Source organism: the organism of the source record quoted next, unplaced genomic scaffold (genome assembly GCF_019419815.1).
Source record: "Pyrus x bretschneideri cultivar Hongxiangsu unplaced genomic scaffold, Pyrus_bretschneideri_v1 Contig10, whole genome shotgun sequence".
Classification (NCBI taxonomy): domain Eukaryota; kingdom Viridiplantae; phylum Streptophyta; class Magnoliopsida; order Rosales; family Rosaceae; genus Pyrus; species Pyrus x bretschneideri.
The window spans coordinates 4194902-4207661 of record NW_025999391.1 but is presented as its reverse complement, the minus strand read 5'-3'; the positions used below and the strand labels follow the sequence as shown (position 1 = coordinate 4207661).

Sequence of the window (12760 nt, the reverse complement as noted above, 5' to 3'; positions counted from 1 at the left end):
AGTTGTAATAAATCTAATGAATAACTTTTTTTTGTTGTCATCGTCACTTCGACATGTGTTGTTACTCATCTTATAATGCATATGTCTGTTCATTAATACTTATATTAGTTTCATGAAGTGCTCCGCTGCCATATTTTTGGTTGAATGACGTTTGTCTTTTAAGTTACAAGGTTTACGTCCTTATGATAATGACCCTCTAAATTATAAGGTCTAGCGAATCGCAATTGCGTTTGAGCTTCCTTATAAACTCATTCTCTAAATACGAAAAAGCTCAATTAAATTTGGTTTAACCTTTAACTCAATAACGTTGAGCGTAAATTAATAGCATCACATTTCTCTGAATGACGCGTTGTTCCATAGTTTTATCCATGGAGAAAAAGGAGTGGTTGAACACAAACGCACAGAAAAGGCTGAAGCTTTTCATACTGTTAACGGTCTATAAACCAATAGCAACACACTTCTAAACAGTAAATAGCAGTCAAGCACTCTCTCAAGGTCAAGAGTCCATTGAGCCAAAAGCACTACAGCATTCCCCAAGTCGTCGCTAAGTTTGACAAAGATGGCCGTGCCTTCTTTGACCCGTCGACCCTCTCTCATTTCCTCTCTTTTCTTCGCAAATCCCATTCCATCCAAACCTTGTTTTCTTTTTTCCTGCTAAATCCACCTCGCATTCACACACCCTTTTTCCAATTTTCCCGAAAAAATTATTGGGTATTATTTATATAAATCGTATGGTGCACTTGCGTTTTTGTTGACTCTGGAAGTCTTCGTCTTTGTGGAAAAAGAAGGAAGCTTTGTGGATTCAAGAACCCCTCTCCGGGCTCTTCGATTCATCTGTGTTTTCTGCAAGTGAATTATCTCAGGTGGGTTTTTTGAAATTTTCCCAAAGCTTTAAACTTTTAGCTGGATTTTTGTATATATATATATATATATGTGTGTATAAGTTTGTGTTTCTGGAGACTTGGGTCAACTCAATTGGATCAAGTAAGGCCTTTGAACTTTCTGTGTGTTTGTTCTACTTTGTATTTTGTGAATTTGCATGTTTCATCAATTAAATTGTTGCTTTTTACACCTGTATTTGCACCTTTTGGTATAGAGATGATGAATTGGGTTTTGTTTCCTGTGTTGTTTTCATAATTTGTTCCCAAATTTGGTGTTAATTAAGGCTAAATTTTTGTAAAACTTGAGTGTTTGTTGGTCTGATTTGGGTTCATTTCTTGTTGCTTTTGAATTTGTTTCAGGGCTTGGTGTTACTATTGCTGGAGTGTGGATTCAGTATATTGAGTTCTGGTAACAATAAATAGCGAATTTAGGTGATTTGTGATGGCTTTTTCGATGTATATGTTGTTGAATGGACGAGATCCTGGTATTTTCTTTGGCGGTGTGGTCTGGTTATTGCTTAGTTGTAGTTTCAGCTTTGCTGTTGAGAGTGATATAAACTGCTTGAAAAGTCTAAAAGCATCGCTTCAGGATCCTTTAGGCTATTTAAACTCTTCATGGGATTTCAACAACAAGACCGAAGGTTTCATCTGTAACTTTCTGGGAATCGAGTGTTGGCACCCTCACGAAAGCAAAGTTTTAAATATCAAGCTTTCGGATTTGGGACTCAAGGGTCCGTTTCCTCGGAGTGTAGCAAATTGCACAAGCTTAACAGGATTAGATCTTTCGAGCAACAAGCTCAGTGGACCTCTTCCTGAAGATATTGGTAGAATTATTTCGTTCATTACAATTCTTGATCTTTCATCTAACAGCTTCTCAGGGCACATCCCAACAAATCTTTCCAATTGTAGCTATCTGAATGTGCTTAAGCTTGACAGCAACCAGTTCAACGGTAGCATCCCTCTACAGCTTGGTCAGCTCGGTAGGATTAAAACATTTAGCGTGGCAAACAATCAGCTGTCTGGCCAAGTCCCATCCTTTGGTAACAGTACTGCAGTTACACAAGAAAGTTATGCAAACAATGCTGGACTTTGTGGGACGCCTCTTGATCTGTGCCGGGGAGTTAAAAAGAAGTCTAACAGTGTAATTATTGTGGCAGCTGGTGTTGGTGGTGCAACGTTTGCAGCACTAATTGTGGTATTTGCCTTGTTGTTCTTTGTGCGTAGAGTGTCTGCAAAGAAGAAGGAAGAGGACCCTGAAGGGAACAAGTGGGCTAAGAGTTTGAAGAAAACGAAAGCCATCAAGGCAAGCTATTACAGAGCATATTTTGTTAGAAACAAATTAATATTTACATATAATGATAATTTTATTGGTTCTGTTTCTCTTTCTTTCTCTCTATATGTTTTATTGGTTTTAAATACTCAAATTTATGTTTCCTTTTCTGGTAGTTTGAAATTTTGAATCGTATTGCATTCTAATTAAGCTAGTTTACTCCAGGTTTCCATGTTTGAGAAGTCGATTTCTAAAATGAAGCTGAGTGATCTCATGAGGGCCAGCAACAGTTTCTGCAAAGACAATATCATTGGGACAGGAAGAACTGGAACGATGTACAAAGCAGTGCTCGATGATGGCACTCCACTTATGGTCAAGAGGTTGCAGGAATCTCAACATTCTGAGAAAGAATTTCTGTCTGAGATGACTACTTTGGGAAATATAGGGCACCGTAATTTGGTTCCTCTTTTAGGTTTTTGCACGGCAAAGAGGGAAAGGCTATTGGTCTATAGGTACATGCCTAATGGTACCCTCCACGATCAGCTACATCCTGCAGATGCTGAAGGTGCAAAGATTATGGACTGGCCAACTAGGCTAAAAATTGGGATAGGGGCAGCCAGAGGATTAGCATGGCTCCATCATAACTGCAATCCTCGAATTATCCACCGAAACATAAGCTCCAAATGCATCTTACTGGATGCAGATTTTGAGCCCAGAATATCTGAATTTGGGCTAGCTAGGCTCATGAATCCAATTGATACACATTTGAGTACGTTTGTGAATGGGGAGTTTGGGGATCTGGGATATGTTGCTCCCGAGTATACACGAACTCTAGTGGCCACTCCAAAGGGAGATGTTTACAGTTTCGGAACTGTACTTCTTGAGTTGGTGACCGGTGAGAGAGCTACCCACATTTCTAAAGCCCCTGAAGACTTCAAAGGAAATTTGGTGGAATGGATTACACAGCTGTCAGGCAAAGCTCAACTCCAGGATGCGCTCGACAAATCTTTGGTTGGGAAGGGTGTGAATGAGGAGCTTTTCCAGTTTCTTAAAGTTGCGTGCAACTGTGTGGGGCCTATTGCTAAGGAGAGGCCTACTATGTTTGAAGTGTACCAGCTTCTAAGGGCCATAGGGGAGAAATATAACTTCACAATCGAAGACGACATGATGATGCCGACAGACAATGGCGATGGTGATGGTAATGGCGAACTTATTGTTGCTCGAGAGATGATTGAGATGACCTGAAAAAGGTAAGAGTATATTAGCATGTGGCCAGTACCCTTATGTAATTATCTGTTTTTGTGTACTGTGATAAGCATTATTTATACATATATGGTTATGCTTGAGTTAACGTTTGGACCTGCTTTTCTTCGACATACAAATGTATAATCGTCATGTTAGAATCTTTTAATGTGTAAGGCGAGTCCCTTATGACCCAACTTGTTTAATATTCTTCATTAGAACAACCTTTCAGTAAATTTGTGAGGTGTGAAGTTGCATTTGTATTGAATGTATTATTCCTATAGAAGGAAGACGACGCCAAGATTCTGTTCTTCATTCTCTTTTGTGTTATAATCTCTTTTTCGTCCCTGCCACATCTCATTATCTGCTTTTCAGCACCATTTTCAGAGAATTTTGTTTCTTGACTGTTTTTTTACCCAAACCTAAGTCGATGGGAAACTTGGAAAGAAAGTAAATAGAAGTTGAAACGAGAACTCAGACGCATTGCCGAAGTGTTTAGTGCGTCATGCATTGCCAGAGCTGTTGAGTGCTTTGTGTAGTAAGACAAATTACTACTATATACCCGCGACTAATGTTAGAGAGGTCACATAATCGGTCATGGTATTGGTTTCATGTTCTGTCGCTAGCGTTTGAATTTGTCCCGTTTTCTTCTTTAAATTTGGTCTACTTAACTAGTTAATGCTAGGGTTTTTGTGGTTTCAGTTAGGTAATATGATCTTAAGCTCTGATATATGCCAACTAGCTATTGGTGGTACTCTCTCTTTTCAGCGTTGGAAAAGGTCCCAAGTTAACCTAACTTGATTCGAAAGAAAGTAAATAAAAGTTGTAGAGAGAGACAACTCGAAGCGGGTCGAGGGTTTTGAGTTGTATGATGACTATTATATGATAAAGAGTAATGTTAAAGAGACCAAATCAGTTTTTTGGACCCAACGTATTGACAAGTACACCAACTGGTGATTCTTTGTCCATTCGTACCTTTGAATACATGAGAGATTACTAGTTGTCAGGTTGGTGATAGGGATATACTTCGAGTAACATGTAAGGCCATGTCTAACCGAAGCAGAGCCAGATGGCTCTCTTTGACCCTATAGCATTCCAAGAAATTAATATTTTAATGAACAGTATAGGGCCATATTTCTTACCATCTCTAATCAAAGGGTCAGAGGACCACATGCCAAACATAACCCTGTAACAAAAAACCATCTTCAACCGAGGTCCAAAGGGCTATAGGGTCAAATATAATTTAAATTTATAGACTACAACAATTTAAATTTAAAAACTACAACGAAAATTTAAAAACTACAACGAAAATTTAAAAACTACAAGGACTTAAATTTATAAATTACAGCTACTTAAATTTAAAGTCTATAATCATCATCATCTTCATCATTCGACATTGTAGGTGTATAGTCGGAGGTAAACAACTGTCGCTAGGCCATAATTTCCCTCTTTTTCCTATCAAAATAGGCCTTACTTATTGGAGTGTAATCCGAAGTGTTCCTTTGCATAGTCCTATCATCCATCTCTTCTTGTATTTGTTTGGCCCGTTTTTCATGCCTACAGTTCCTTTCTTCCGGAGCAATGACATTTTGCTCTGCCATTAATTGCAATGACGTCGCCACTTCCTGTTGAGCGGCGTAATCATCCTTTGCCTTGCCCTTTTCCTTCAACTTTCAGGCCTTGTTTCGTCCCACCTTCACCCAAAGACGGATTTTCTACCCTTGTTTCTTGAACGGTAGGAGATCCATCTTCATCCCCATCTATAGTTGAGGATGCAGTTCCGAACATCGGTGTAGGACCTACTCTATGTTGAGGTAGATCTTCAAATAACACCCACCCTTTACAAATTTCCCAACAACCGTGATGCTGAAAGGATTTCGAGCTGCCTTCCATATACAATTCCTCCGTTTGGCGTACCTAGAAAATATAATTACAAAAATTAAAGAAAATTAATTTATGAAATTAAATGTAATATAATTAAAGATTTAAAATAAATTGTGAAAACACTTACTTCGTAGTAGTAATTGGTGCCGCTTTCATGTTTACTTGTGGCTGCTAACAGTGCTTGATGCCATTTATTCAAACTTGGATGAAAATATTTCTACCATCTTGAAGAACAACTCTCGTGGTTTTGGGTATTCGATGAAGTGGTGCCTTCTCAGAACTCATAGTATTTTTTGGACACACGAGTCCAAACACCTTCACTTGTTTGAGAACTCCCCCTCACACTATCTTCTGAGACCATCTATAAGACCTGCAAAGAACTTCATCTTTTTTTCGGGTTCAAGCCTTACCTTTCATTGCAGATGAGACCATTTGAAAATTATTGAAAAAATTGAAGGAAAGATTATTGGAAGAGGTAAGAAAATAGAATGTGAAGAATTGAAATAGAATGAAGTGAGATAGTATGGAATGGTGAAAATTATATGACAAATGGTGTAGGAATGATTTAGATATTTATAGGAAAAAAATTAAGAATTTTTTTAAATTTTTTTTAAAAATGTTGGCAGAAAAAAAAAAATTCAAATCCAACGATAACTGACGTCAGCTAGCCGTTGGTTTTGAATTTGTGGCCCGGCCTAGGGCTGAGTGGCTGGGTTGCGCCAGCCGATTTTCGGGCTATTTTCAGCCCTCTGGACCCTTCGGTTGGAGATGGCCTAAGAATCTCCTCTAAGCGTGATAAGATGAATGGCCCTTAAAACGCCCTGATAAGCTTTTCCTGCCCTCACTCACTTCATCAAACCTATTCCACATATACACAGGCACACACCATATTTTCGAAATCATTAGCTCCATGGTACATGTTAGGTTTCTTCTCGTTTCCTGACTAGCCAGGACCAGTCGGACTTGTTTACTAGAAGAAACAAATGACACCAAACGGACGTATAAATCACTCTTTTGTATATCTCTTACAAAGACTGGGACTAAAGTGAGTTGAACTTATTCATTTTTCCATGTGCATTTTCTTGTCTATTGAAATTTAAAACAACCCCTTCTATGGGTTCTTTGATCTAAGTGTCATTAAAAGCTAGATAGTTTCTGAAGCTTCAGTACTATCTTTCATTTCGCTCTGATCATCAGCTTCGTTAATCACATAACAAAATCTTTAGGCTATATTTTGATGCATGCATGGCTTTCTTAATTCTTACGCTGTTCAGTCCCGCACAACATCTTGGAATTTTTGTTGGTGTTGTGTTCTGGTTATTGCTTAGTTGTAGCTTCTGCTTTGCTGTCTCAATTGCTTAAAAAGTATCAAAGACTCGCTTAACGACCCTCTAGGCTACTTAAACTCTTCATGTGATTTCAGCAGCAAGACTGAAGGTTTCCCTTGTAACTTTATTAGAATCGATTGTTGGCACCCTCACGAGAGCAAAGTTTTAAATATCAAGCTCTCGGATTTGGGACTCAAGGGCCAGTTTCCTCAGGGTGTAGCAAACTGCACAAGCTTAACAGGCCTAGATCTTTCAAGAAACAAGCTTAACGGACCTCGTCCTACTGATATTGGTAGATCCTTCCGTTCCTTACTTATCTTGATCTCTCATCCAACAGCTTCTCCGGGTCAATCCCAGCAAATCTTTCCAAGTGTACCTATACGAATGTGCTTATGCTTGATAACAATAAGTTTACGGGTAAAATTCCTCCACAACTTAGCCAGCTCTCTAGGCTTACAAGATTTACCGTGGCCAACAATCTTCTGTCTGGTCAAGTCCCAGACTTTGGTAATGCTACTATTTTTATTACAACAAACAATAGTGGACTCTGCGGTGGCACGTTGACGCCTTGCCGGTCGTCTCAAGTGACGACGTCCATTGGTCTAGTTAAGGTTTTGAAGTCGCAGTGTTGTGATAGCAGCAGCAGCTGGTTTTGGATTTGCTTTTCCTTTGTCTTTCTGTTTTTCCTTCCAAGAGCTCCCAGTGTACGTAGTTTGTGGGTCTTTTATCGAGGATTTAAACCGAGGTAGCCAGCAACACTGTATTCTACTTTCATGATATGTTGTAACTTATTTGTTTTTTTTTTGAAGCATGTTGTAACTTATTTTCTTTTCATATTATAACAAGGAGATTAGTAATACCAGGTGAAGTGTGGTTGTCACGCTAAAAAATTTCTTGCAAGTATAATAGCACAACTGTGCCCCTTGAAGATACACACATGATCAATTCGGCCAGACGTCTCTTTGACTTGATAACTAGTATCGCCTCCCTGCCCAGCTCTCATTTGTCCCTAAAGTTTGCAAATCATAATTTATAAGAGAAAATTTTCACAATTGACATATGTTAATAAATGAAACAAACTTTGCAAATTATAAGAGAAAATTTTCACAATTGACATATGTTAATAAATGAAACAAACTTTGCAAGTAGGGAAGTGTTATTGGCACTCCAAAAATCTCATTCTACACTCTCACAAGTGTATTTTTCTTTTCTAATATAGAAAGTTTGGAGTGTAGAATGAGATTTTTGGAGTGCTAATAACAATTCTCTCGAAGTATATTAATAAATTCAACAATGATAAGAGCTCAAGAAATAACAGAAGACCCAACAAAGGGAGATGTTTACAACTTCGGAACTGTAATTCTTGAGTAGGTGACCGGTGAGAGAGCTACCCACATTTCTAAAGCCCCTGAAGACTTCAAAGGAGAGTCCAACTATTTTGGACGTATACCAGCTTCTAAGAGCCATTGGGGAGAAATATAACTTCACAATCGAAGATGGGATGATGATGCCTACAGACAATGGCGATGGTCACTGTAAAGGCGAACTTATTGTTGCTCGAGAGATGATTGAGATGACCTGAATAAAAGGTGAGAGGTATTAGTATGTGGCCGGTACCCTTCTGCAATTATCCGCTTTTGTGTACAGCAATGAACATTATTATTGCACTAGCAGATGAGCACACACTTTGTGTGTGTGAACAATTTCATTTTATTTTTTGTTTTTGATTCAGGAGTGATTAGTTTTCAAAATTTAAAAAAGAGTATGGGACCTCTCTTCACTTGGAAGTGAGAGGTTTTAAGTTCGAATCTTGTTGTGTGACTTTGCCGAACTCCTCCTCTCTTTAGTGTAAAAATATCAATGTTGTAAAAAAAAAAAAAAAGTATGAGACAATGATGATGCATATTTTTTTCTTAATATAGGGTAAAATAGGAAAAATAGGGATATGATTATCATTTTATTAAAAGGTACATAATTATTGTTTTGTCTTTCTTATGTAAACATTGTGTATTAAAAGTGAAGGTAAAATATAAAAAATAGGGATATGATTGTCATTTTCTTAAAAGGTTAACAAGAAGAATTTTCTTAATAGTAGTATAGATATATGAGTTATGCTCGTTTGGACCTGCTTTTCTTCGACATACAAATGTAAAATCATCATGTTACAATTTTAAATTTGTGAGGTACTTTTATAGCTGCATTGTTTTAAGGTTCTTGTTCTGCTCTATATGCCCACTCCACCATTTTTAGGGAAAACTATTAACAGTCATGGAGGAATTGCAAATTTGAAGAACATAGAGAAAACTTAGAGAGAAAGAAAGATTTATTTCTGATATATTTCACAAAGAAACAGTTATTACAATCACTTATCTAATACAAGGAGAGAATGCTATTTATAATCTATATAATCGGTTCAACCATATACTGACTTATCTCCTAAGCCACTGTTGATGTGGCACTTTGAATGACTTGGCAACTATATCCAATGCCCCCCTCCTCAATCTTAGATGGGATAAGCTAGCTTAAGATTGAAATAGTGGCGAAGGAAATCAGGACGATGTAAACCTTTGGTGAGCACATTGAAATATATTGAACCACTAGATCTCCCTTCTAGACCCTCTCTCGGACAAAATGGAAGTCAGTTTCCAAATGTTTGATTCGAGAGTGTTGAACCAGATTCAAACTAAGGGGTATGGCTGACTGATTATCATAATGAATCAAGGGAGGAGAAGATATGAATTCATGGACATCTCGAAGAATTAATCTGATCTATGCTATATCAGCAACTGTATGAGCAAGAGCTTGATACTCTGCCTCAGTAGCTCCTTGAAACAGAAGCTCGCTTCTTGGATTGCCAAGAGATAGGATTGTCCCCAAATAAACCACATATCCTGCAATTGACCGTCTCGTGTTCAAATCAGCAGCCCAATTTGAGTCACTGAAAACATTCATTGTCATTGAAGTTCCTGATGCATGTGTGAGACCACAATTGAGAGTCCTTTGCAAAAACTGCAGAATGCGTTTTACCATGCCAAAATGGACATATGTGGGTGAATTCATGTACTTACAAACAGTGTTGACAGCAAATGCAATATCTGGCCTAGTGAAGGTTAGATATTGCAATGCTCTAACCAAACTTTGATATTGTGTTGGATCAAGAAGAAGAATACCCTCAGTGTTAAGAACTTGGTTGTTAGGTTTACAAGGTTTTGAACAAGGCTTGCTGTCATCCATCCCAGCCTTATGTATAAAATCCTTCACATACTCAGCATGATTAACAAATATATCACCATTGGACTTATATTCTACTTGAAGTCCCAAAAAGTAAGCCAATTTACCCATATCTTTGAGACCAAAGACTTTAGCCAAAGTGTCTATCATCGATTAAACTTGTGTAGAACTAGATCCTGTGATGATAATATCATCAGCATACAAAAAAAGAATGACCACATCATCACCAGTTTTCTTGACAAACAAACTAGAATCTGAAAGAGATGGTTGAAAACCCATTGCTTGCAAGTAACTGGTAAATTTATCATTCCAAGCTCGAGGAGCTTGTTTAAGCCCATATAAAGACTTTACTAACTTGCAAACATTTGTAGGATAATCAGGATGCACAAAACCTCTAGGTTGAGACATATACACCTCTTCATGCAAGTCACCATGAAGGAAAGCATTTTTTACATCGAGTTGCCTAAGTTCCCACTCATGAGTTGCAGCTAAAGCTAAAATCGATCTCACAGTGGTGTGCCTAACCACTGGACTAAAAGTCTCTGTGTAATCTAAACCTTTTTGTTGACTAAAGCCTTGAGCAATGAACCTAGCCTTGTATCTGGATATTGTACCATCAGAATTCCTTTTAATTTTATAGACCCATTTACTGCCTATAACATTTTTACCAGAAGAAGAAGGAACGAGAACCCAAGTACCTTGAGTTTGTAGTGTATCAAATGCTTCTTGCATGGCAACTTGCCATTGAGGAATCTGAGAAGCTTGTTTAAATGTTGTAGGTTTTGAAGCATCAATAATGTTTACAATAAATGTAAATCCTCCTGAAAAATGATGATCTTCACTCAAATTTAATGACTGTACTTCAGGAAAAATGGCAGTGAAAGCTGAATAATCATTCCTGGAAATTGTACCAGTTTTCAACCGAGTTTGAATCCCTTGTGGAAGAGAATTAGGTTGTGAAGAGGTTGAAATTGCAGAATCATGACTTGGCAGCTTAACTTGAAGCTGATTAGATTGGAGGACATGCAACATTGGGGTATGAGTGGAAAGAGTAGCATTTGAACTATTTTCAGCAATAGAACTAGAATCCTGAGATGCTGACATTGACCTATGAGAACTACTAGTTTATGAAGTTGGTGTAGATGAAGGAGTCACTGTAGGACTAGGGATGATTGAAGAAGGCAATGTAATAATGATAGGTCTTGATCTCAATGTATCCGCAGATTTACATTGAGCAGAAGTCTGAACAAATTCCAAATCCTTGTATGGAAAACAAGATTCATTATATTACACATGCTGTGAAATAAGCACTTTTCCAGTCATGATATTATAACATAGAGCACCCTTATACCCTGAAGAGTAACCTATAAAGACATACTGTGTGGATCTAGGTTGTAACTTATGAACATTATAAGGCCTCAGGTAAGGATAGATGGCAGAACCAAACACTCTCAATGATCCCAGCTCAGGTTTTTGACCAAACAGCCTACTAAAAGGAGAATCCGTTTTAAGTACCTTACATGGCATTCTACAAACTACACAGCTCTGTTGCACCTTCAAAATTGAATTGAGCAGCGAAAAATGAACCCAACAAAACCAATTGAGTAGCGAAAAATGAACCCAGCATCAAGAGCGCAAACGATTCCTGGCTCATGATACCATTTAACATTCATGGAGGAATTGTAGATTTGAAGAACACAGAGAGAACATAGAAAGAAAGAAAGATGTATTTATGATATATTTCACAAAGAAACAATTATTACAATCACTTATCTAATACAAGGAGAGAATGCTATTTATAGTCTATATAGTCTGTTCAACCATATATTGACTTATCTCCTAAGCCACTGCTGATGTGGCACTTTGAATGACTTGGCAACTATATCCAATAAAAACTCTCTGCTTTTTGTCCATTTTGGTCTAAACCTAACTTGATCATATAGAAAGTGCATAAAAGTTGAAAAGACAGAGCAAAGGCATTGCCAAAGTGTTCAGTTCGCACACAACCATACTTACATGACACAATTCAAAGTTGTAAGTACATTGAGTTTTATGATGAACAACTATGTACCATATGTAGAAGAGCAGTGTAAGAGTGATCGTAATATTTGATCACTTTATGAGGCGGTTGATCTGATGTTAAACCTTAAAGAGACCATATTATACGATTACTATGTGCCTTTTCTGCTGATTCAGTTTCTGCATGTTTATATCTTTTCACTTGAAAGATTCTGAAATCATTAAACAGCTCCCAACAAAGGGAGAGTTCATATACAAAACCAGCAAGCAAGAGTATCCTTTGCATATCTTGTTGTCTACAAAGAGTCAAATACTGCAAACATATTTGATCTTACACCTACAATTTTATTCTCTTTCTACTTTGAAGTTTTTCATCTCCTTGTTCCCTGTAAGTGCTCAAAGTTTCACTTCCACTTGCTTCAGACTCGCCGCAACATCCTTAACATTTTTTTATCTTCTACCGACTTAATCAGTTTCCTAAACTTCACATCAAGTTTCTTAGCATCTTTGTCATATAAAAGGCATATCCGACATGCACTTTGTCACCTTCACTTCCGAGGAGCTAACAGGTATGTTGAAAGGATCTATTTGGTAGAACTAAACAGACACCTCAGCGATAGTACCAAAAAAAGCCGTGGATGAGAATGACTTTCCTTCTTACTGGGAAGGTAGAAAGTATAGTCTTACTCAGATGCCAAAATTTCGATTTATGATTAATTAGCTGTATTTTAACATTCCCTAATCTAGATCATGATTGAAGTAAAGCACATTTCCGTTAATGGTAAGCACAAGTTACACAACCAATAAAGAATGCTTGGGACGTATCAATATGTTTCCATTACTACATAATCACATATCTCCATCTTCACAAACTCAATTTGCACACTCGAAAAATAAGGAGGAAC

At 37.6% G+C, this 12760-nt stretch overlaps 2 protein-coding genes across 2 annotated transcripts; one reads left to right on the top strand and one right to left on the bottom strand.

Moving 5' to 3' along the window:
• The first annotated feature begins 350 nt into the window (after positions 1–350).
• On the top strand, positions 351–3708 carry LOC103949546 (probably inactive leucine-rich repeat receptor-like protein kinase At5g48380). Its single transcript, XM_009360661.3, has 3 exons — positions 351–863; positions 1242–2184; positions 2377–3708. The coding sequence occupies exons 2-3, from the start codon at positions 1324–1326 to the stop codon at positions 3394–3396; spliced, it is 1881 nt and encodes a 626-aa protein (XP_009358936.2). The 5' UTR covers positions 351–863; positions 1242–1323; the 3' UTR covers positions 3397–3708.
• A 5666-nt stretch (positions 3709–9374) lies between these two features.
• Positions 9375–9986, bottom strand: LOC125480343 (uncharacterized mitochondrial protein AtMg00810-like). The gene has a single exon (XM_048591064.1). The coding sequence runs from the start codon at positions 9984–9986 to the stop codon at positions 9375–9377; it is 612 nt and encodes a 203-aa protein (XP_048447021.1).
• Between the last annotated feature and the right edge of the window lie 2774 nt (positions 9987–12760).

Excerpts from the sequence above, each read along its gene's own strand:
- LOC103949546 (XM_009360661.3), top strand. The coding sequence starts at position 1,324 with ATGGCTTTTTCGATGTATATGTTGTTGAATGGACGAGATCCTGGTATT. Across the intron at positions 2,185-2,376 it reads AGAAAACGAAAGCCATCAAG|GTTTCCATGTTTGAGAAGTC; the intron begins GCAAGCTATTAC and ends AGTTTACTCCAG.
- LOC125480343 (XM_048591064.1), bottom strand. The coding sequence starts at position 9,986 with ATGATAGACACTTTGGCTAAAGTCTTTGGTCTCAAAGATATGGGTAAA.